Raw genomic sequence first — 26,484 nt, 5'->3', positions numbered from 1 at the left:
TCAAAACCATTTCACCACTTGTGATTTCTTCCAATATTATCGAGCAAAATCCGAACTGAGGTAACATAACTTATTTGTGTTTTTTTTTTTGTAACAGTAATGAGTATCGGTACAATTTTCCTGACATAACGCCGAAAACACGTTACCAGAGATAAATTTGTACGGTTCAAAAATAAACTAAAACTCTACGTTTGAACAATTTACGAGACTTAATAAATATATAATCGTTTCTTCACGATTCATCCAAAGTAATTGTGTCATAACTCTAACCTTGCTCCTTGCAGCGTTGTTTCTTTTCGTTCTTCTTTTCCAACGTGCACATGTTTATCCGCTCATCCGATGACATTTAATAGCATTTTCCAGCATGCATACCATCCATTTCAATGGTATCACTTTTCGATTCTAAAGTACTCCCCGGAAAGAGTGGTTCGGTAGATAATGCGCCATCATCGCTTGATGGGTCATGTTATGGATGTTGATGTTTATGTTGCTGTTGTTGTTGTTGTTGTTGTTATAGTTGTAGTTGTTGGTGTTAACAGTCACACTGCTGCCGCCGTAACTGTTGTTGTAGTAGTTGTTATTGTTGTTGTGATAATAGTGATGGTGGTGCGGATTCTGCTGATAATGATGATAATGGTACTGATGGTGATACGACTGGCGCTAGGAGGTTGGCGTCGTCGGGGTCGGTGCCACGAACGGTGTCCACTTGAGGCAGCTGGGATCGATCTTTGGTATGTTGCCGCGTCGCTTGACCCGTTCCTCGTACTCCTCGAGAACGTCCTGAAGGAAGAGAAGAAGACAACAAAAAAAATAAAACATGAGAAACGTTTAGAGTGACCAAGTGTTAATTGCGAGCTCCGCTAGTTCAGCCGGTGCACGGTAGAGATAATTGATGCTGCTTTATTAGAAAAAGAATGTGACAATTTGTAGCAGCAGCAGCTGCTGCTTGGAAAGTTGAAACGATCTGCGCGTAACGCGAACAGAAGAGAAAAGGACTACAGCACCCAGTCGTGACCGCTTTCGGGCAATTGTGAGTTCTTGGTTTGCAGCGAACAAATTGGTTAAAATGATTAGCTGCGTGCTTCTTTGCGGTTAATTGAATTAACTCCTCGACGTTTACGGGCACGCGTTGTAAGCTTCGTTCCTAAGTTTAGTAATTGCAACCTAATCGTTAAAGAACGGCTTGAAAAAATTTACTGAACACCGTGGGACAACAAACAAAAAAGATCTGCTCATTACCAGTGAATGCAGTTAAACATAAATGTGGCCAATTCCAAATACACGCAAGGAATTGACACATGAGCCAATTTAACAAAATGCATTGTGTTTCACACGTTCCTTACACAATTACTGGACCTACGGTATCTAATTTTTAATTATGTTTGGGGGCTGGAGCTTTATTTTATTCTACTTGTGTCAATTAGGCAGTATGTTCAACCCATCAATGTCCAACCTACTATATATAGGGTAACCGGGGGCAAGTCCGACACCTTAAGCGCAATCATTTTTGATGACGAAATCGGATGCTTTATCCCTAATAATGCATCCTCTGAGCACGAGCTGTTGTTAGTCGAAACTATGATCGCTTCTGGTTTACAACAAGTAAACTACCTGACGAATGGCAATGGAAGATTACTTGATGTAGCCTTTGTAAGTAGTGCCAGTGATATTGAAGTCATAGAACCACCCGTACCGCTAATGAAATTGGATCATCCGTTTGTTTTGACCATTGAGACTCTGTACGGTTCACCAGTGATTGACGATGTAGATGTGTGGTATGATTTTAATCAATGCGATTATGACGAGCTAAATGCGAGAATCTCAAACATCAATTGGATTGAAATATTATCACTGGGTACTCTCGACGAGGCTGTGGATAGGTTTTATCGCGAATTGGACTTAATTTTTCAGCAACACGTGCCTCTGAGAAGACGAAAGCGCCGTTGCACAAATAAACGCCCCTGATGGAACGATGAGCTGCGCAATCTGCGAAATCGGTTAAGCAAGGCTCGTAAACGATTTTTCCGGAAAAGAGGTGAAGATGATAAATCGTTTGTGCGAGATTTAGAGCGACAATTTCAATCATTGAATGCATCTTGCTTTCGATCATACGTTTCACGACTTGAGAGTAACATGAAGGACGAGCCGAAGCAATTTTGACAGCAGGACCTCAACGACACCTGCGGAGTCAGCAAATCTATTCTCGTCTTTCTTTCAAAGTGTGCTAAGGAATAACCCACCACCTTTGTCTGAATCGTACCTGAGTAGTCTGCCGACGTTCTCCTTGAATTTGCCTGTAACATCTTTCACCGAACGCGAAGTGTACACCAATCTACGTGGTGTTGACGGTTCAAAGGGACCAGGATCGGACGGAATACAACCATGTTTCGTCAAGGAATGCTCTTCATCGTTAGCTGTACCGATATCCACGCTTTTCAATCGATCTCTCGGTGAAAGTATTTTTCCCGCCAAGTGGAAGGAGGCTTTAATAACACCAATTCATAAAGCCGGTAACGTCCATGACGTCATAAATTACAGAGGAATTTCAATCCTGAGCTGCCTCCCAAAAGTTTTTGAAAGTATGCTGTTAGATATTCTCTACCCTGCAGTAAAACACATCATCACTACAGATCAGCATGGGTTTGTTAGAAAGCGCTCAACAACGACGAACTTAATGAGCTATGTGTCAACGCTGATTGATAAATTAGAGAAACGACAACAAATTGATGCAGTGTATGTAGATTTCTCTAAAGCCTTCGATCGCCTTCCTCATCAGCTAGCTGTTGAAAAGTTGAGGCGAATCGGATTTCCGGACTGGCTGACCAATTGGATCTTCTCGTACCTTACAAACCGCAGTGCATCTGTGCGACTTGGAACTGTACTTTCAGACCCATTCGACATCACATCGGGTGTACCTCAAGGGAGTCACCTTGGACCTCTTCTCTTCGTGTTCTTTGTGAATGACATTTGCAGCGAATTGACATCGTGTAAGGTGATGTACGCAGATGATCTGAAAATTTATCGCATCATAACAACTCTGGTAGATTGTTGTGCACTTCAGATGGATATAGATAGGATCATGAGTTGGTGTGATAGAAACGGAATGACTATAAACATTCAGAAATGCAACATAATCACATTCACACGAATACTCTCGCCAATTACGTTTGAGTATGCAGTGAGCACTGCCCCAGTAAAACGAGTTTCATCAATCAAGGACCTTGGTGTTATACTTGACCGTAAGCTACGTTTCATCGAACATTTCAATGCAGTAACTGCTAAAGCCTATGCAGTACTAGGACTCATCAAACGAAACACCCAAGATTTCAACGACGTCTACTGCCTGAAGGCACTGTACATCAGTCTGGTACGCAGTATTCTAGAGTATGGAGTTATCGTTTGGGCCCCGTATCACACCGTACACATTAATCGCATAGAACGGGTGCAAAAGAGCTTCGTCCGGTATGCCCTTCGACGGCTTCCCTGGCGAAATCGATTTGAACTACCACCGTATGAGCATCGTTGTGCTCTTATCAACCTGCCTATGCTACGAAACAGGAGTTTTTCTGCAGCGACTTTTTGTGTTCGATCTTCTCGCTGACAACATTGACTGCCCTCTGCTTCTCGCTATGCTGGACTTCAACGTTCCTGGTAGGTCTCTGCGGAGAATGGACTTCCTTCGGCGCTCTACTCATCGCACGCAGTACGGCCAGAATAACCCGTTAGATGTTTGCTGTCAGCTCTTCAATAGTGTTTTTCATCATTTTGACTTTAACTTAAGTCGAGAAATGTTCAAATTGAAAATAGGTTTAAATTAGTATAGTATTTCAGTCTGTACGAAATTTCATTAATTCGAAGACAATATATATATATATATATATATATATATATATATATATATATATATATATATATATATATATATATATATATATATATATATATATATATATATATATATATATATATATATATATATATATATATATATATATATATATATATATATATATATATATATATATATATATATATATATATATATATATATATATATATATATATATATATATATATATATATATATATATATATATATATATATATATATATATATATATATATATATATATATATATATATATATATATATATATATATATATATATATATATATATATATATATATATATATATATATATATATATATATATATATATATATATATATATATATATATATATATATATATATATATATATATATATATATATATATATATATATATATATATATATATATATATATATATATATATATATATATATATATATATATATATATATATATATATATATATATATATATATATATATATATATTACTTCTGGACGGGATGGCTTTTCACGGACTACGTCAAGTAAGCACGATTTTCAACCATCAATCTCATTTTCTTGACCTTGTCTTCGTCAATGAGAATGCTTTGCCTGAGTGTTCTGTGAGTGAAGCTTCCAGTGTGATCGTTCCTTTGGATAACTATCATCCCGCTTTAGAAATATCCATTTCCACCATTAGTTCACCACTATATGAAGAAGCTTTAGCTGTGAATCGTCGTAATTTTCGCAAAACTGATCTAGTAGCTCTACGCCGCTCACTGTTGCTGATTGACTGGAGTGTACTACTTGATCAAGTGGATGTAGATGTTGCAGTTGATCTCTATAATCGGCTACTCCTTGACTGTGTTGAAAAATCTGTACCAAATTATCAACCTCCCAGGAAGCCTCCCTGGTCGAACGCAATGCTTCGGAATCTGAAACGCATCCGTGCCAAAGCTCTACGTGCGTACACAAATCGACGATGCCGTATTCTCAAGCGCTTTTTCGCAATATCCAGTAATGAGTACCGCTGTTATAATAAATTGCTGTACAAAGGATATGTGAACCGCATCCAACAAAACTTACGACGAAATCCGAAGGGCTTCTGAACGTTTGTTAATACGAAGAGGAAGGAAACGGGTCTTCCGTCTAGGATGGTCTACAATGGCGAAGTAGCGACTACGACGGCGACAAAGTGCTCCCTATTTGCCAGTTACTTCTCGAGTGTCTTCACGACTGATGCGCCAACTGCCATCGAGCTCGACTACGCGTCCCGTGATGTTCCCGTTGGTGCGGTGAATATGGATGTATTCACCATTTCAGAACAATCGGTTCACTCTGCAATACAAAAAACGAAATCGTCGTATGCTCCAGGACTAAGTGCTATGCTGTAACGTACGTAGTGATTAAGCAAAATCTATAGCATCTGGTGTCCAATAAGTCAGAAGCGCAACATTCAAAACTGCGGAAAATCAGCAAAACTGGCATCCCGCCACACGTCAATAATGAAACGCACGCAGCCAGCATCACGAACACAAGCAATGTAATTTCTGCATCACACCTTGGAGAAAGGTTGGCAAGAGAACCGGAAAACTTAAATCGTCATTCGTGTAGTGTTGGTGGTAGAAGGTAGCCGGTACAGTTTTGGTTGTGCCAAATCGTTTGGTACGGTGGACATTTTGTCCTTGGCACAAGCACACCTCGGGAAAACCTGCGTCCCATCAATCGTATTGACCGTCGTTGTTTGAAGGAATTGGTAAGCACTAAAGACACAATCTAACATATAGCCAATTATCCAAACCTCCCGGTACGCAGGCAAAACCAATTTGAACCTTATTCGACGGCGTCGCTTAGAAACCGAAGCTGACAGCAGACCGGTTCCAGAAAAGCAGTAACGGCGAAATCAACACACGGAGGTCGAATAAATAAATCGGTTCGCCCAGCAAACGAACGAAAACGACATTCAACGAGCACGCTACCACGTGCTTCTGCCATCAAGTAAGGTTAGGTTGAAATTATTGAAATCGCCCTGCTAACCGCTTACGCTTGCAGCACTAATAGTGGCGATTCACTAATTGGACAGGTTGAGCAACAAACCTTAAATTACACTCAACTGAAAGGAGCCGATCGGATCGGAAACGAAATCGTCCAAAAGGATACTCAGATCACGTCACTCCGTGCTTCTGTCACCAAGTAAGGTTATGTTCGAATCATTAAAGTTGTAAAGCTAACCGCTGACGATTGCAGGACACATTTGGGAGTGACAGACTAGTAAGCGTTACCGACAGCGAGCACAATATCCAACAACTGATAATTTCCCTCGCAGTCGCTCAGCTTCCGACGATACATATTCATGCAAGTGCGCTGACGTCAAGAAATAATAAGGGTGCGAGAGCTTTATGTCGGTGGTTGGACAAGAGGAAGTACGGGCAATTCGGTTCACGGTCATTAGCAAACAATCGCCCCCAAGAGGGTAAGGGAATCCTAAGAAGTATATCGTAAGAAAGGGCTAACACAGCTTGCCCTTTAGGGCCTTTTTGCTTGTTTGAAATTCCTTTTAAGGTGCGCCCAGCGCGGGAGTAAGGAGTGTGCACATTTAGTCGTGCATCCGATATCGATCACTCCAAGCAAGGAACGAGATCATTCAGATCCGCGATCTCGAAATCGCCGCCAGAACGAAATCTATGATGCGAAGCGAATCGAGGTGAACCGGAATGACGTGTGGACGATGTGATGCTCGGCCGGTAAAGATGATGATCGTGTGCGTGAGTAGGAAAAGTGACCATTGTATGCGTGTAGCAATAGGACAAGCAGGGAGCAAGCATAGAATATTATTGTAAGGATATAATCGAGGGAGAAAAGAATATAAGTGAGATGCGATTATAGATTTTGGCTTTGTGTATTTTGTTGGTGGCATTTTCAGTCCATGCTAGTCGGTGCCGCTGAGGCTTTTGCCAATCAGCCAAAGCGAAGCCTATAACAATGCCCTCAGCTGTTCTGAAAAAATGTTCAGATATTTTAGCGATTCCACTGACGCACCTTTTCAAACAGAAAACCGCGACCGAACTATTATCTGGAACTAAATCATTATAGCACAAGATCAGCTCTTAAAAATTGTAAAAACTTTTCAATTGTGTGTGGTAAAAAACCCGGACTGATGAATAGTCAACGCTGATGATGATAGGTAGAGCAAAAGAGACAACTAGTACTACGACACTATGTTAACCGTGTTTGCAAATGGAGCTCGAATGTACAAGCGATTTTGTGTACGAAGAATTGTTGTATTCGAGATTGTATATAAAAGTGTGCTGGAAATGAGCACAACACAAAAGAAAGCATAGTGTTTGAACGGACCAGTTCAGTCGCGTGTTGGACGGCACTGAGTAGCGTGCCTCCACAGCCAGTGTAACGGATTTCTGACTCAGCTACGCTGGGTGTGAACACACATAGCGCAGTGATCTGCTCCACCTGCCGTTCAACAGGCAACTGAACTTGTCCGGCCAAATCCGTTCTTTAAATAGTCGATGATGACGTCATTCATAGAAGCGTAGCCCGCTAGGTACATAAATCTGTCGTGCCGGACTTGGGAAGCGCTATCTTCTGTGTGTAAATGCGCGATATTTTGACTAGGTTGTACATTATTAAAAATTTTAACAAAAATCTTTGGGTAGATCTATTGGAATCTATTCTTAGAAGTATTTCGGGGCGATATGCGCAAAAAATTGGAAAATTTATCGTGAGATGGCAATTATATGCGTTTTAAAATTGGACTACTTTTCGTTACATACCATTTTTGTAGAATTTGCAAAGTGCACCCCGATATCGAAAACAAAGACGTAGTCCAACGTCAAAAGCCATGCATTCCTAAAATAAATCGCCATGAAAAAGCTATTTTGACTTTAGGTCCGCTAACTTAGAATTAACAAAAATGCCATACACATATATTCTTTCCAAACACAAAAAAAACACTCATTTTCGACATTTGACGGTTAGCCATGAAAAATTTGTCATCTTGAACCTTAATTCGTCTTTTTGGATTTAAAAATGGCAGCCAATCGCGACTTTTGACCCCAGACATCTTCCCGAGCGAACTAAAAGCCTGTAGTACCCTCATGTGCATGGTGTTGGACATGAGTGTTTAAAATGGATTCAAGCCATGAAAACACCTTCACCATGGTCCGGTAGATCCCATATAAAAACCAGATTTTGAGACCGTTTAATTGTATTTTGCTGGTTACGAAATTTGGCGCAAAAACCATATTTATGACCTTTTCAAGGGGGCTGTGTGATGCTGGAATCCACGAGGATTGGCTCTGGTTCGTCGTACCAAAAAGTACTCAGATTATAAATCGTTAGGAAATGTTCTTCATCTTCAATGTAGATCTACCATGTTGACTAGCAGTGGATATTATTATTAGACTTCCAAACATTGTCAAGAATTTGAATAATTTGGTTTCTGTTTCTTGATTCCAATTAACATTACATACTGACCATTTGTATTAGATTTGCATCGCTTCAGCCGGTGACTCATCATGAAAAGACTACCATAGATAGCTATCCTAAATAAAACATATCAACATTGTTTGGATTTATCGCCACAAGTTGGTGCTAGTTACTGACGAGATGAATTCGACACACAAAAGCCACCTTTTCTTAGTTAGATGTTGTATTCTGCTACATAAATTAATTCAATCCAATATATCCACTTTAGGGAGCATACTTTGCACAGTGATTTTTAAGCATTTCTATTCTTCACTGTAGTACTTTTGTTTTCACTGTTTTTTGCTCTTCTACAGTTCCAAAATATTCCTTTTAATCCGATAAATCTATTCGACAAACCTTTAGAACAACATTCAAAACCCTACAAATTTTTAAAAATTGCTTTGGCTTATATTCAATATTGTCGAATAAACGAAAGGAACTCCGCAATAGCTCATTTTTTTTCTCCTATCGTGACAACTTAATTGAAACATCAAACGAAAACTTGCTTCCTCGCTATTATTAGTTTTGCCCACTTCGAGTAAGAATTAATTGCTTAATTACCGGAATAAATTGAAGCAACAAGCGTCTCTTATTTCCAAACTTCGCTGCGGCCGCTTCCAGTACCGCACTTATCAGCGGGCAACAGGAATTAATCAAAAAGCACCCTGCAACAATGAAAAACTATGATTTGGCAGTACATATATTTGCAGGTCCGAGCAACAGCAGAAACTCCACTTGCAGCGAAACGTGCAATTTGTCAGATTCCCGCGCGGCTCGCGCAATTCTACCAACATGCAACGTGTTATTATGCACCGCGGCGCGGTGCGGTGTGGCGTAGCGTACAAAAACTGTTGCAATTGCAACATGGATTCCGAATACTTCTGGCTGCTGCTGATTGGACGCGTGAAAAATGAGGTGTGCAAAGTATGGGTCCTTTGAAAAGGTTTTTTAATCGGTTCCATGGGCGCTTGTGCCAGTTAACTCGCGTGTGAAGTCGACGCACCTAAAACTGAGAACCGCGGGGAAAAAAATGAAAATTGATCGCACGTTAAATAATTCGATAGGTTGTCCGAAACAAATTAAACCATCAGAAAAGATACAATTGGTTAATGAGATCACGTTCCGTGACCATGAAACTTGTTGGGATGTGATCAATTTCGTTCGAAATTGGTTGTAAGGGATCGTTTTTTGGTTGGTCGTCCCGATCAGGTGGTAGCGAGGTTGCATGGTGTTGGCCCCGAAAGTCAGCCGGCATACGTTCGAGCTCTAACCAGAAAGGATACTTACTGTGCGTGGAATGGTTAATTGATCCGTGAAGATTATAAGCGAACGTGGTATCTTCTAGTTACTGTACAATAAGTGCTGATGATGAATCGTGTAGTGCTGTGATCATGATCGAGTATGGTTAAAGTAGCACAAGTTAATCTGTGGCATAAACGTACAGGAACTATAAATCTATCCCGCCTTGTGCAGAAACGAAATGGCTTTGGTTCAAGAACCGTATTTCCACAAAGAACACTTCTATGTTGGAAAGCTACATAACTCAGTGTTCGTAAATTTCAATAAAAAAGACAAATCCATACGAAATGTGCGCGATATTTATGCTGTAACAGTCGATATGACTGCTGATAAGATAGGAAATAATCTATTGTTTGGCATACTTGGCGTCATTTTGAGATGATTCCACAAGGGTTGTATCATTCTGCGGCAGAAATAGGTTTCCACTCATAATCGGTAGTGATGCAAATGCCCACCACATAACTTGGGGCAGCTCAGATATCAATTTGAAAGGCACTGATTTGATTTGATGAAATACTTAAGTAGTACCGTTATGCATATACTTAATGCAGGAAATCGCCCAACATTTGCACGATCTCGCAGAGAAGAGGTGTTAGCTGTAACTCTCTGCTCTGACGGTATTACGCTTATAAGTTGGCCAACCGTAGTTATCTGACCATAAATACATAATCCTTGATCATTTAAACGTCTCGCTAGATATCGTTACGTATCGTAATCCCAAATCTATCAACTGCGACCTCTACGAAGAGGGCTTAGCAACTAGGTTTCATTAGTCTTTTCCAACGATTGAATCTCCAGATGAGTTGGATGAGGTCGCGTGTAAAACAAATTCACTCATAATAGCAACATACCAAGAGTCTTGTCTGCTTCGGGCTAAGCGCACTTTTAGAGGAATCCCTTGGTGAAAAACCGAGCATGCAAGTCTCAAAAAGGTATATAGAAGAGCTTGGAATCACAGTCACAGATACATTAGAGGCATTAAAGTTGGCTCGCAAAGCATACAGAAATGCTCTTCGATCCTCTGAGCAGGGTGGTTGGAAAAGCCTCTGAGCACACGTCTCAAGTCTCAATGAGGTTAGTAGATTAAATAAGTTACATTAGAAATCGAAAACTTTCAAGACAGTTCGATTAGAACTACTAATGAATGCTCATCTGACGAATATACAGTACTCAACTGTTTTTTTGACACACACACTTTCCAAGCTGTACAGAGCTGTCAGTGATAGCTCCCTGAGTTCTTTTCAGGTAGGTCTTATTCTTGGGCCATTGCTCGTAGAATTGCGACAACATAATGGATCAAATGTGATCTTGAAAGTTTTGCTCCGTAGATGTCTACGGGAAAATATGGAATCATTCCAGTTCTACCTCAAAGAGGAAATGAAAACTTCAAGCATAATTTGACAAAAAGTTCTTTCGCGTAGCCTTGCAACAGCATGCTTTCTTTTAGCATGGCGAGAAATAATTGTAAAACTCATTCCGCGTTACTTATGAGGAGGCAAAGAGCTTTAGACGGACTATTCTGGCCTCCTTTCTTCTCAAATCAGTAGCACGTTCAATTGACAACTACACCCGGGATGTTAGCTTGGGCGAGCACCCGCTACATGTAATGCAAGATGCATATCAGCGGGGGAAGTCTTTTACACAGTGTCGTGTACAATATTGGAAAAGTTTTTTCACAAAACCAATCAAGCTTAGGAGGCGCTTTTGACAACATTTGCAGCCGTTTTAGAAAAAGCGCGAGGTCATGGAGTACCTTCATATACCACGAATTGGATACACGCAATGCTTAGCAGCCGAAAAGTGGAAATTACCATTCATGAAGCAGTTTTCTCAGGTAGAGCTGTCAATGGGAAGAGCCTAAGCAATGGGAAGAGCCTAAGCAGCTCAATCAAAGACGAGAGCTTATAAATATGCCACGTGTCTGTTCGAATCATTTGCTGCTGGTACGCTAAACGAGCAACATCACGATTATAGCGTCGGAACACTACAATAAACGTTAGACACTATGGATTTTCGGCTGTGGTGGCATTAACCCTCACACAGTTAAGTCGTGTACGACTTTTTTGGGTGCGAAAGTAAACAAAGCTTCGTCCTTTTTTATATTTATCGCGTTTCGTTTGCTTGCTGGTCCGCCATTTTGGTGGACGCTCTACAATGAACCGAGTGCACAACAGGAGGTGCTTTGCCGGAGAACTCGTTGAACACCTGTGGTCACGTAGGCGAATAACACTGAAGCCATTCAGTGTTATTCGCCTACGTGACCACAGGTGTTCAACGAGTTCTCCGGCGTGACCATTGCTCCCAAGGTGGAGTGTTGCCTAACAACCATGCCGTTCTGCTGCAGAAGAAGCAAAAAAAAGCAGGCCTCTGTAACCCAAATCGCCTTGCTTGTCGAAACTAGAAAAAAAACCTATCAAAGCAACTTTTTTCTTCACATAAAAAATTAATTCGTTTTTCTCCACTTTTTAATCAACGTACACAATGAGAATTTGTTTTTTTGCAATGCTCGATAGAATAAAAGCAACAATAAATACGTCCATAGAACTGAAATGTGAAATAGTTTCTCATATATGAATCCTGTCTCCCCTTGCTTGTTAGTTTTCCGTTTATGTGACGAGACGAGACGAACAAAACTTATTTTGATTGAATGACAATTTTTAAAGTAGAATACTCTAACGTTTCTGAGGTTTCATTTGAAAAAAATAGCAAATATAGAAATAATTGGCAATTTAATGTAGAATACGTTAATATCGTAAAATTAAAAGTACCGTCTTTACCATGCTGAAAAACAAGATACCTAAGATGCAACAAATTAACATAGTGTACAGTATCCCTTGTGGCGTACATTGGGCAGATATCACAGACGCTAGAGAAGCGCATAACACAACATAAAAACTCTATACGCACAAGAATGTCGTGCACGGGTCTAACTCAACACACGACGGAACAGGGGCATCATTTTGATTTCTCCAAAACACATGTGTTAGAGAGTCAACAACGAGCCCAATAGACTAACAGCAGAAGTTCTTCACATAAAATTGAGAGAGGAGAGCGCAGTGAACCTACAGCGTGATGCCGCCAGTTTCTCCTATGCTTACAACGGGCTTCTCAACAAACTGCGGTCTACACAGCACGGCAAGCGTGGTCAGCAAAGAGAGACGCTACGAACGTGAGAGAAAAATTTAAATTTAGTTTTATTTGGACAGTCCCGCGAGCGAGAAGCGAACGGGCTTAAATGTAAGTGGTCTTGTAGAAACAAAAAAAATGTGTCTTGTTAACTTAATTGTATTTTTGTATTTAATAAATAAACAGATGGAGATGGCTTTTTGGTCACGGTTTAAGCAAATATTATTTTATTTTGGTTACAATAATATCATAGTCAAGTGATTTTGAACATGGAATCTCAAAACGCAACACGCTACTCTACAATAAAGGAACCCCGCGCACATCACTAGCAGACTGAGCAATTAATAAATAGTTCTGAGGATGGCCGAAGAATGAGTAGGCTGAAACGTTAACAACGGAAAAAGTTTCATTATATTTTTTCACCGAACAACATCAACCAAAACCTGTAAGCAAATACGCATTACTACAGCTCTCTCGCTCGTTTTCGTGCCATATGGTTTTTCATTCCATTCGTTTCAGCTTTTCATCAATAAAATTCCAACAATATTTTAAAAGAATGTTGCCAATTACAAAAGAATGAAAGAAATCATTTCATTTTCCAACACTATTTCCGCAGAGAATTTCTTTCCCGTAAATGTTAAAGGAAATCATCCCAATCGACTGACTTAGACATTCCGATGACAGTTTACGGCACAAGGTTGAAGGGGAAAAATTAAGTGTATCCTACTTCATTAAGGTTATGTCATTACCCACCCATCTTTGTACGTTTCAGATAATTCAGGAGTCATGGTTATAGAAATAGGACGTTTTGCCCTGGCAGGACGGTATTATATACCATATTACCGTATTTGTATGTTTACGTATTTGTGTGGCATTGGCTTCACGATACGTGGGAAATTCTCACGTCGAAATGTTTTCGGCGGGTTGTAGGTACGTAAGGCAATGTACTGGGGATGCAATGTTTTCAGTTCTAGTTACACATTTAAACATATAGAATAAAACAACGCAGAACATGCACTCAGTTTATTGTATTTTTCAAACTTGATACGGTTTATTTCTAAAATACCGCAAATGTCAGATTTGCATGGTATTCACACAGTAATTCATTAAATAATTTCATTTGTTTAGCTATCAATCGATTAAGAAATACTTAATATAAAGATTGTTTACCTAAGTGCATTAGCACCTAATTGAAAAAAAATTTCAACCGATTTTCACAACTAAACACAAGTTTTTTAGGATATTATATGCCATTTATTATAAACCCGGTTTAGAATACAACGTCGATAGTTTATTCTCATTCATACTGTTCATATCGATTACTCCCAAAGAAAAAAAGAATCGCAAAATCCAATATTTTAACGAATACAATTTCCACAATTTCAAATATAATGCATGAATTTTACGTTAGTATATTAGTAGAATGGAATTATTTATTCAAACTTATTAGATCATAGTCTGAATGGATCTTTATTCAACAACTTCAAGTACGTATTGTGATATTTCCATCCTCATAGGTGATGTAGTCGAATGAGAGTTTACTTAGGTGTTACGATGTAGCACACAATTTTTTTCTGGAACAGAACACAAGTATCAACACATCTGTATCATTTAGTAACGTTTCGCTCGTTCAACTGAAAGGTGCAGTATGAATTTAATGGGCTACTACCAACTGTTTTCTGTTATTTGGTTTGCGAGATTTGTAAGATGTGATGATTATTTAGATGGCAACCCTCAGAAGTTGGTAAGTAAACTGCTGGGCACTTCTATCATAATAGATATGAAACGATTTTAGCTTCAGCAATGTTCATGAACTGGTTACTACAGTTCCGGTAGCAGTTTGATAAATGAGCGTGCCTGTATGTTACTAAAACAAAAATACGACAATTTTTTAGCCGCCGCCAATCACACATTCGTCAATATGGCAAGTGGAAGAAATCTGCGTGTTCTGTTTACGAAAAAAACAAAATATTGAAATTGTTCCTCGGCATTGCTTTAATCTGTTTCTGTATGTTACGGCACCCAGTTATGCCCAATTAATTGATGTTTTTCATTGTTGGTAACATAAACTTCAATCGTAGTGATAGCATACCGAAACTGAACAAGTGTCTTTTTTAAATCATACGTGGCCCACAAATCGCTTCATTATTTACTGAAATATGCAAACAAACTCCAGATGACACATACGTACTTTTATTGACATGAAAAATAATAGACGCCATACGTAACTAGAAACTAGAACTGATTTTAAAACATGTCTTCTCCCGACCGACGCCAGCCGACAGCACTGAAAACAGAAAGCAAAGTATTCGATCCTGTTCAGAGTAACAATTTAGAAGAAAATGAAGCCTTACGTCGGATACAAGATTACTTGTTGTGGATGCAGGAACACATCGAGCTGAGCGAGGCGACGATTATCGCTTTACTGAACCAGGAGAAAGCCGAACGGATCGCGAAATTCCGGAGTATCTTCTCTGCAGATGGAATACTAATGTGAGTACTTCAATTTGGTTTTGAGTACAAAAGAAGCTATGCTAAGTATTTGGTTTTATTGGGTATCTTCACAACGAAATCGAAGCATCATATTGACATTATGTTTAATTCTCTCCACAGATTGACACCCAAAGGTTTTTATGTGTCGCTGTCACATATACTAATTTTTCACTTGGCAATACTGATTATACTCGCACTGATAGTAGTGTTTTCGTCGAAATCTTCATCCAATAAGCAACCACCGGCTCAGAAACAAGCCAGTTTGGAAGTGGACAAAACCGTTGTTTGAAAATATTAAATACAGATATGATTAATTTTTCTAAACTGCCTTAAAAAATTTAATTTCCCATCGAAACCTTTCACAGATCGGCGTACCCTTCTCACAAGATTGATAGGATAATGAGCCTATTTTGGCATTATTAGGAATTTTTTTGAAAAACTTTTATGTGAAGCATCGTATTATCACATAAAGTCATTTAAAAAAGAATTAAGTTTAATTTTTGTGTTTTGAATTCATCTCGTCAGTAACTAGTACCAATTTAGGACCAGCTTAAACTAACTAGTACCCAAATAACACTAGGTAGACACAAAATACAATCAGTCACATCACATATATGATGCATAAAGTATCTGGCAAGTCCCGAGAGATGATCTGGGAAGCAATGATAGAAGCTCGATTTTGCTGAGGAGAAAACGAAAACGAACTCTTGTTCTTCGGTTAGGGAACCAATTTATCCCAAGCCAAAACCCAGCAAACCAGTCTAACCATCTGGTTAGGTTCAGTCATTGCTTCCCGGGACATCACTCGGTATTATTAGTACATTTTTTTAGAGCTTTGACTTAAATGCCCATGCCTTAGTTAAGACTTTTTTAGACGGTATCCAACAAGGAAAACAGATGGAAATGGTGAGTTAAGGGGTTACATACCATTTTATTTTTCAAAAAATCGATTTTTTTTTATTACTTTATCTGAAAGTACAACTCCTTGAGAATATTTTCCCAATTTTTTTAAAGCTTCTAGAAATAGATAGAAAGTTACAGCGTTTCGAAACGCGCTTCGTCTACCAAGAGCTGGTTACGTGAAATTTCAAACTCGATTTTCTCGAAATGTCGTTTTTCCAAAAATGGTTCCGTCATCACGATTGCCGAAAAACAACTCAACCGATTTTCTTCAATTTTTTTCAATTGATCGTACTTAATTTTTCTCGTACCTCAACGATTCCGTTTTTATCGATAAATTTTTGTTTTGTGGATGAGAATTTTTTAATACAATTTGTAGAGCTTAAAACAGCGATTTTTTTTAGAAAAAAAGCGCTTTTAATCCACCTAACAGTGTGATGAGACATTTCTTATAACTCTTATCATTCTCTTCGGATATTATATCGTTTGAGAACATTTAGAACTTGATGCTTCGCGATGTTTTTGATAACACATACTACATGGGAAAGTGGCAGGACTCAGAGAATCGCTCAAATCAGCATAGGACAACATCAGTGCTAGAAATCTCAAATCAAATCAATGGGAAGCGAAAAAATGGCCCATAAAATAGACATAGCAACGAATTATTGTTAATGCTCTGTTAATAAAATATCTAAATTGTGGTGGGAAAACTGAATTTTCCTAAAGGGGTTATATATTGTACTGAGCCAAAAAAATCGCATTTTTTTGAATCGATTTGAAGTTTATACTTTACTCAAATTACCAACGCGACTGAGAACTAAGAAATCAACGCTTTTTCTTGAAAAGGGCGATACTAGCAGTGACACCATTCAAAGAAAATTAACAGTGAATATTTCCAGACTTTTATTTCCTATTTAAGAACTATTGTGTTTTTTATATCCTAGATTGCATGATTCAGTGATCGAAACCCAAAACTTCATAAAGTATTTGAAATTATTAAATTAAAATTTGTTTTTGCTATTGAAAATTACAAAATGATAGTATCGCCCCTTTGGCGATCGTTTACTTTTTCGGTCCCACCTATCAGCATTGAAGTATCGTTCTTACGTTTTTTTACAATAACTACCGTTCTACACAACCGATTTCGTCCGGGTTTTTTCAATAGCGATCATTGTTACTATTTACAGCTGGTATCAGCTTGATAATCCTAAAAAAATACGAAAATGACAGTTTCGCTTCTAAACTGCTAGCAAAAAAAGTATCGCCCTGTTTGTTTGCATGGAGCGTGGAGGGCGAAACTTTAAACAAACAAACAAAAATACAGTTTCGCCCATTGTATTTTTTGCTGTAGTTTAAGAAAGCAATATCGTAGAATCAAAATTTTTAAGTTAATTTGTTGCGTTTCAAAGCCCTCATTCGCATGTATGAAAAAAGCCTTATGTTTACATTTGTAAGTATCGCCATTTTCACAAAAAAGGGTTGAAATGAAATCACAGCTCCGGATATCACGCTATCTCTGAAGTGCATCCGTGCATAGTTCCAAATTTTACTTCGACATCGACTTTTTCTAAAGGTGACTTCCCAGTAGTATCCTTGATTTGAATTATTATCGCTAATCCTAATGCCAAAGAACAAATAAAAACCTCTCGAAAACGAACCGTTTGGGAAAGTCATCATCATTACTGGAATTTTCATTTTCACGAATCTTTTCGATAACCTTCCGTCACTTGCGTTAATGCACTGTGTGCACAGTGCTCTGAAAATCTAGCGAAATCGTCTTAGGGCACCAGCGGGTCTAATTCAGAGCTATCTGCGCGGCGAGTAAAGTAAAGAATACTAAAAATTAATTTCTATTCCATAATTTTCAGTTCAGCAATTTGAGAGATCGTGCTCACCGCAAGCCATGAAAAATAGACTACGTTGTGAAGCGATGGTCACTATTTATTAAAAAATCACGGTTAAATAAAAAAAATTATACTATTAAAAAAATTCAAATACTTTATAATTTTCACAAACTTATTAAGAAAAATTGTTTAATAATCTTTCGTAATATTGTGTACGAAAAAAGCTGAAAATTTCGGTATTTTCTCTATCTGCAACATATTAACCCTTAAGTATACCAATTAATTGGTATACGAATTGGAATAGGTTCGCCAAATTTTGGAAGAAGTCTATAAAAAAACCCCTTGAAAATTACCTAAAAATTGTTGTGTTCGATACAATAAAAAATCCCCAAAAATGAAATGTACCTATTAATGTGAAACACAGTGAATAATACATACAATAAAGACCCATTTTTATCAGTCTCATGGTGTATTTTAGGCTGACAAAATGGGGACATCGACTAAATCGGGCAATTTTTTTTCTTTATAATAAACTGAAGCTGTTAAAATATTCTTCCCGTCCCTTGATGTAGTCTGATAACTATTTCTGATTATGATGAACTTTTTATTTTTGCATATTTCCATCTTCATGATAAGGAAAACATGCTCAAGAAAGGATTTACTCGAATTCAGTCTGGTTCGTCTGCTAGAGCCCATCAAACATATGTTCATATTTGGTTGATAAAATCGGGGTTTCAATGTATTATAATAGATATTCAGCATTCGAAGAAGTTTCTTGTGAACGAGTGTAGAACGATTTTGTTTCTACTTACTTGAAGTCAGCGGCGTAGCCAGAAATTCGGTTTGGTGGGGGTTTGGTGAAAATCGATCTTACTGTCCAAACGGCATAATTCCGAAACCGTAATTTTTGAAGTTTTGAAATTATGCAGAATTATTTTTTCAGAAAATAGTAACAGAGTTCGTGTCTTTAGCGAATTTGTTGAGACTTTATTGTAGTCATGAATATTAACCTGAGAAAATTCATCATAAATACTTCTTGGACGATATACCGTCAAAATTATTTTATCAAATGATGCGCTGTTTAACGTTTGTAAAACTCATCGAAGATACTAAACCTCCGAAGTTGGCGGTTTCAAAATGATGCTATCTTGACCTTAAATTACTGATTTTAAACATTTGACCTATACATATAATTGGTCATACAACAAAAATCGAATGCTCATCAAAATCGATCAGACCTTCTAGAATCGAATGGGAATCGTTATTTTTCATAAATTTCTCTCTACATTCGGAAAGTGTTATCCTCGTTATTAATCATATTACGTTTTCGTCTCAACTCGACGCATTCCCAAAATAAAAACCTGTTTTAATCCACCTAGTAGTGCAATTGTGCTTGTCCCATTTGTCCAGACTACGATTCCATGGCTGGTTATATTCAATACAATGGTGGAAATGAATATTACATGTTCAGTACGATTTGCACATACATACAATGGATCGACAGCCACGATCTTGAGATACTATGTGATACTGAAACATCGCTTGAAACCAGCGGCAGATCATGGAGAAAGATCCGGGAGGTCTAGGTCCTGCCGAAATTTTTAAACCTATTAAGAAATTTTAAACTAGTTTTGATTTTAAAGTAGCAACCCCTCACTGCATACCCCCCTCGGGCCGGTATGATTGACGATTTTTAGAGTGATTGCATAACCTTTCTATATGAGAAAGGCAAAAATGTACCAAAGTCTAAAAAAGTCAATTTTTGTCAAACATCTCAATGTTTCATGCATTTTAAAGTCATTTGGCATCAAAAATACAAATTTGATTTTGAAAATTTTTTATTTCAGTTTATATGGGAATTTGCTGCGTGATTGCACTCTTCAACTCGTAACCCCGGAACCGGAAGTCCAATCAATAAAAAATTCAATAGCAGCCGATGGGAAGGTTGTACCTTTCATTTGAGCCTAACTTTATGCAAATCGGGCCATCTCTGAGAAACAGAGGTCACATTTTTTTCCACATACACACATACACACACAGACATTTTCCGCTTTCGACGAACTCAGTCTATTGGCACATGACACGGCCCTCCGGGTCGGGATTAGATTGACGAATTTTAGAGTGAATGAGAAAGACAAAAACATTTTTGGCAAATGTTGAAAGTTATGCATTTTTTTGGTGAGCAGTTCTATGTTTCATAGACATTAAATCAATTTTAACTTCGCTTCCTATTAAATAAAGACCCTTATTACAGTACATCTCTACAAAAGCGAGCTCAATTTGAAAATAAATCTGAGGATTATGATTGATTACAGAACTCTGGAATTTTCTATTGGAATGTTTTCAGGCAGGAATTTGACATTGATGCTATTAGACAACTGTGAAATCAAGAGCAATAGATCAGTTACATATCAGGAGGACCCCATTCCGACAATTTATCAAAAGTCCTCATGATGTTTGCAACAACAGGTTATCAATGTACGGATCAGATAATTGTTATTGTAATATTGAATTAAATCAGTCTGCATCAATAAATTTTCAACTTCAATTCAATTTTTTTTGGGTGCGGTGGGGGGGGGGGGGGCGATGGTTGTATGGTGGTCAACCCCAAAACCTTCTCTTGGCTACGCCGTTGCTTGGAGAAATTTATTTCGCTTCTCATTTTCCGATATGTTTCAGACCGATCCGATGGTTATAAGTTATCAAGTTCCTTCCAGACAACTTGGAAGTGTTCGGTGATTATTTCTAGCGGTTGTAGATACAAAAATGAAATACAAAATTCGTTTTATCGAAATACTGTTTGGCTTATTTCAATGGATTATTACTATATTGAACAATAAATAGGCGACAAAGAGTAATCCACAAACAACAAGCCATAACTTTTAAAGTATTCAAAATAGATATTTGAAGTCTTCAGTAAAGTTATTCGCAAAAGTAAGAGCTACAAATTTGCCGAAGACATTATTTCGATATAATCACTTCCAAGAAAATTTGTGAAAATATCTCACTCATAGGGTGATTAATCAGCAAAAGCACAATACCAGAAGAAAGGGCATATTGCCTACATTATATTCTCCGAAGATACTATTGACCTAAAATAAGCCGTTTTGGCGTTAATAATAGATTACATGTTTTTGGTCATATTTCTGGCAATGGAAAATGATAAAAATCTTTCGTCCGCATTTAATGTTTAATATCTCTTTTGATAATAGTCCGATTTCAACAATCTATAGCTTGTTCGAAAGGTATTCGTTAAAGCTATCTAAAAACATATAAATTGTTAATCTATATTGTCAATTTCGGCAGATAATTAAAAAAAACTGCGAAAGCGCCATTTTTACGCATTCAAGCATTCATATCTTGGAAACTAAACATCAGAATCAAAAACAAATTAAACAGTATAAACGCTATACTGTTTTTTAGTTCTTTCATTTAAATTTGGTTTGGATAAGATGGGTTCAGCCATTGCTGAGAAACACGAATGAGAATTTGTCCGTTACATACACACACACACAGACACACACACACAGACATTGTCCCAAATCGTCGAGCTGAGTCGATTGGTATATAAGACTCGGCCCTCCGGGCCTCGGAAAAAATCTTGAAAGTTTGATAGAATTTTCTTTTATAAGAAATGTAAAACGATCCCGAATGCAGGAAAAAATATAATTTATTCAACTAATCGTTAAGGTACGAGGAATACTCATATACTAATGGAATTTTATGAGTTTTGGGATTTTAGTTGATCTATTGGTTTTCAATCGTGATCACCACAACATCTCAAATAAAAAATGGTTTCGGAAAAAAAACATAACTTCGCCAATTATCAACACATTTTTAAAAATTTATACTTGTTTATTTCACTGAAAAATGTACAACCAAAATACTATAAGATTGATGTAATGAAATTATTAGTTTGTGCCTTTACGTACATTCAAACTTTCTTGATATTTTTCGCACAAAAAGGTAAACGAAAGCAATTACGTGAAAATATCACCGAGTTCGAATCTGCAACCCTTGGGACTCACAATGCACAAACATGCCGCTTCCACACAACACGGTAGTTGTGTGTAATCACGCTTTAGAGTCAGTGGTACAATCACTGTCACCAATGCGATGTGTTCTTCCTGGAACATCATCATAGTCCAAGGAAAGTATAAGGGTTTGTCCATTGGGTCGGTGTTCGAATCCTGATTGCAAGTTCGAATCCTGCCTCTTGGGTTAATTCTTTCACATATTGCTGTTGTTGAACTCACCATTTCGATTTGTTTTGCCAGTTAATTTAGGCGCCATGTATGCCGTGCCTATTTGGATTTAGTGTCTTACTAGTGCTAATTTGGTATAGTTTAGATACATCAACAAACTTACCACTAGTTGGTGGTAGGTACTGATGAGATGAAATCGAAACTAAATTAGGTGTTATTAGCTTTATGCACAAATTGGTTCATTCCATTTTTTCCGTTTTGGAAATATATATTACATGATTTAAAGTATTTCTTACATATTTATGTTATACAGATTTAACAGAAATCACTCAATTTTCTACATAAATGAAGATAGAAGTAGTTGTATACAATTTAACATATTTTTAACTATTGATTACTACTAGAAGTTAGGTATTTTCGGAATGTTGTTGACGAGTAGATGACAGAAATCGGTGTCGGAAATCATTCTTAAATCACAGATAGCGACTTCCGGGTGAGATAAATTTTCCATAACTTCAACAATATGGGTATTTTTGAAATCGGATGGATATAGTGATATAGTTATGTAAAATTTTGCTCAATCGGAACTCGCCACCCTTTAGACGAATTTCGCGCCAACTCGAACAAATATTGGCAGCACCCTCTCAGATTTCAATGAAACTTTCTGTACATGAGAACTTTGCGCCAAAAAGTCACTTTGCATACTTTGTTTTTCCAAAAATGATCTAGACTATCTTTTGAAAAGGGTCTAACTTTTTTTACCAATTTTCTTCAAACGGTTATAGTCTAAAAATGACAAATCCTACAAAGAATGTTGTAGGAGAGATTTTCTATGTTACTATGTTTTAATTGCCGCAAGGTTCTACTGTATCGATTTTGTTGGCTATTTTCGGCAAATTTGAGACTAAGAGAAACGAAAGCAATGAAATTGAAAGACGGATAGGTATTCTAGAGCGAATCAGTTATAAACTTAGAACGGAAAACTAGAACTAGGCAGGCTCATATGGGCATGATCGAAAGGAAATGTGAAGAATTTTTTTGCTTTCTGCAGAGTAGGAGTTGGGCGTTTCACCCAAGTCTACCGCATGGTCTATGGTAAAACATAACTCATCATCATGTTACTGAACATATGAGCCTGCCTAGTTCTAGTTTTCCGTTCTAAGTTTATAACTGATTCGCTCTAGAATACCTATCCGTCTTTCAATTTCATTGCTTTCGTTTCTCTTAGTCTCAAATTTGCCGAAAATAGCCAACAAAATCGATACAGGAGTGATTTTCACAAAATTAGTCAAATTTTTGAATAAAAATATTGAAAAAAAATTTCATCGACTCCTACACTGAAAAAATTGATTTTAAAAATTTTAAGTCGATTTACAAACAAACCCCATCTTTGATTTGGATGAAATTTTGTTCCAAAGTAGGTAAATATGTTCCCTACCTACCGTCAAAAATCCAAATTGGGCAATTTCAAGGAAAAAAGTTATTTGAAAAAAACTTTCCTTGCCTAAACTGATTTTTTTCAGTGCATTTTTATCGAAAACTAAACCAATGAAAGTCATAATCATTTCAGTATACAAATTTTCAGCTGCTGGTTGCCTGATACATGCAAAAGGTATCAGTAACGAATTTGGTACAGCATCTCGGACTGGACTGGAACGAGGCTGAAGGGATTCGTTTAACGAAGATCTGGTACTAGAACACTTAGCGCACGACCAAATAACATGTTTAATATCGCGATAACCGCCACCACAACTCCACGACCCCAATATGCCGGAGATGGGCATTCTACGTATAATGATTGTGCCAAATTGTCTCCTCAGTATACTGGTCTTGATGTACAATGCTCCATGCATCGCCTTCACCTAGCCTCAACTGATTTCACGAATGTATCGTTCATGATACGCGGCTGGAATTTACTTGAAATGAGCGACAGTCAAACGCGAACTAACTTCGATCGAATCTTCCAACAATCGAGTCAATTGACACCAGGGATGTAACCCTTTGCAATGCGATTTTTTTCATTGTTAACTGCTACTGTTATTTTTAGCTTTACATATGGCCTGTGTTAAGCCAAAGAGGACCAAGCGCCATTTGGAGGTACCTTCATTAAAATCGCTATCGCAGCTAATGTAGCACTATAAACACCTACATCAATTTATTTCTGAGAACTGAAATAGTAATCGATAGCAAATAAGTACCCTTAAACTTTCTATGATAATGGTAAATAATCGAAAAATTATTTTTTTCATTAAAAATACCAGGAAAAAATTATGGCGCTCAGTTCGCTTTGGCTTAACGCAGGTCATATGTTTTTGGGGTCGCTGATTCTGATTCTGACGTCGAAAATGTAAAGTTCAAAATGACGGATTCAATATGGCGACTGTGCTTGGCTAAATTTCATGTTTTTTTATATTGGCTTGTAACGTCTTACAAGGGGGTTTTCGGGGTCACTGATTCTGATGCTGACGTCGAAAATACAAAATTCGAAATGGTGAATTCAATATGGCGACTGTGCTTGGATATTTTCAGGTTTTTTTATATTGGCCTAAAATGTCTTACAAGGTCATTTTCGGGGTCGCCGATTCTGATTCTGACGTTGAAAATGTAAAACTCAATATGGCAAATCCAATATGACGACTGTGGTTGGCTAAATTTCATGTTTTTACATAGGCCTAAAACATCTTACAAGGGGTGTTTTCGGGGTCATTGATTCTGATTCCGATGTCGAAAATGTAAAATTCAAAATGGCGGATCCAATATGGCAACTGTGCTAGTCTAAGTTCATTTTTTTATATTTGCCTAAAATGTTTTACAATGGGTGTTTTCGGGGTCACTGATTCAGATTCTGACTTAAAAAATGTAAAATTCAAAATGGAGGATCCAATATGGCGACTGTGCTTGGCTAAATTTTTATGTTTTTATATTGGCCTAAAACGTCTTACAAGGGGGGTTTTCGGGGTAACTGATTCTGATTCTGACCTCGAAAATGAAAAATTCAACATGGCGTTTCCAATATGGCGACTGTGCTTGGCTAAATTTCAAGTTTTTTTATATTGGCTTAAAACTTCTTCCAAGGGGGTCGGGCTCGCTGATTCTGATTCTGACATCGAAAATGTAAAGTTCAAAATGCCGGATCTAGCATGACGACTGTGCTTGGCTAATTTATTTTTTTTATATTGGCCTAAAATGTCTTACAAGGGGGTTTTCGGGGTCACTGATTCTTATTCTGACGTCGAAAATGTAAAATTCACAATGGCGGATCCAATATGGTGACTGTGCTTGGCTTAATTTAATTTTTTTATATTGGCCTGAAACGTCTTACAAGGGGGTTTTCGGGGTCACTGATTCTGATTCTGTCGTTGAAAATGTAAAATTCAAAATGGCGGATCCAATATGGCGACTGTGCATGGATAATTTCAGGTTTTTTTTTATATTGGCCTAAGTATCTTACAAGGTGATTTTCGGGGTCACCGATTCTGATTCTGACGTTGAAAATGTAAAATTTAATATGGCGGATCCAATATGGTGACTGTGGCACAGTGGCACAACTTAGAACAAAAGATGGACTAAAGTCCAAACTTTGCCATATCGGCTCAAATAGGACGGTTATATGTAATTTTGATACGCTGAATTCATTTTTGATATTAAAACATTTAAAAAATGAACATTTACTATTCATTAGGGTGTCTCAAATATATATATATATATATATATATATATATATATATATATATATATATATATATATATATATATATATATATATATATATATATATATATATATATATATATATATATATATATATATATATATATATATATATATATATATATATATATATATATATATATATATATATATATTTCGAAATCGTTCTTTAAATATGTGGATATAATTTTCGTGTGCTTTGATATTACCACTTGTTAAAAAAATTCATTATACATTAGGGTGGCTCAAAACTAATTACTAGGTTCAATTTTTTTTTTAAATAAATTATTGTGCGCTGAATTTCTATTTTGGTTAAAAAGATAGAAATTAACTTTACTGCTTATTAGAGTGGCTCAAAAGTAAGCCTTTTGTGTTTTATAATAATTTTTTTAAATTTTGGAATTTATTTTCCATATTGAAACGAATTGATCGACATTTCATTATGGGACTTCAGAAATGACTATTTTGTTTTTACGAACCAAATGAAATGTGTTCGACTAATTTTGGAACGTTTAATTCATTAATGGGTTACTTGTTATGAAACACAA

At 37.2% G+C, this 26,484-nt stretch overlaps 2 protein-coding genes across 3 annotated transcripts in view; one reads left to right on the top strand and one right to left on the bottom strand.

Moving 5' to 3' along the window:
* Nucleotides 1–26,484, bottom strand: part of LOC131679175 (histone acetyltransferase KAT7) — a 338,305-nt gene continuing 311,821 nt past the window's right edge. For both annotated transcript variants that reach the window (XM_058959821.1, XM_058959822.1), the window contains exon 9: nucleotides 1–780. In XM_058959821.1, the coding sequence (XP_058815804.1) occupies nucleotides 661–780 (120 nt within the window). In that variant the 3' untranslated portion in view covers nucleotides 1–660. The remainder of the gene's footprint in view (nucleotides 781–26,484) is intronic.
* On the top strand, nucleotides 14,409–15,600 carry LOC131679192 (uncharacterized). The gene is made up of 3 exons (XM_058959846.1): nucleotides 14,409–14,527; nucleotides 15,062–15,276; nucleotides 15,397–15,600. The coding sequence occupies exons 1-3, from the start codon at nucleotides 14,432–14,434 to the stop codon at nucleotides 15,563–15,565; spliced, it is 480 nt and encodes a 159-aa protein (XP_058815829.1). The 5' UTR covers nucleotides 14,409–14,431; the 3' UTR covers nucleotides 15,566–15,600.

The sequence above is a fragment of the Topomyia yanbarensis genome, chromosome 2 (genome assembly GCF_030247195.1).
Source record: "Topomyia yanbarensis strain Yona2022 chromosome 2, ASM3024719v1, whole genome shotgun sequence".
In the NCBI taxonomy this organism is placed as follows: domain Eukaryota; kingdom Metazoa; phylum Arthropoda; class Insecta; order Diptera; family Culicidae; genus Topomyia; species Topomyia yanbarensis.
This window is presented reverse-complemented; position numbering and strand designations above follow the sequence as displayed.

Bases quoted from the DNA above. Each gene is read 5' to 3' on its own strand.
- LOC131679192 (XM_058959846.1), top strand. From the start codon at position 14,432: ATGAATTTAATGGGCTACTACCAACTGTTTTCTGTTATTTGGTTTGCG. The intron at 14,528-15,061 runs GTAAGTAAACTG...GACCGACGCCAG, and splicing joins ATGGCAACCCTCAGAAGTTG to CCGACAGCACTGAAAACAGA. The intron at 15,277-15,396 runs GTGAGTACTTCA...TTCTCTCCACAG, and splicing joins TCTGCAGATGGAATACTAAT to ATTGACACCCAAAGGTTTTT.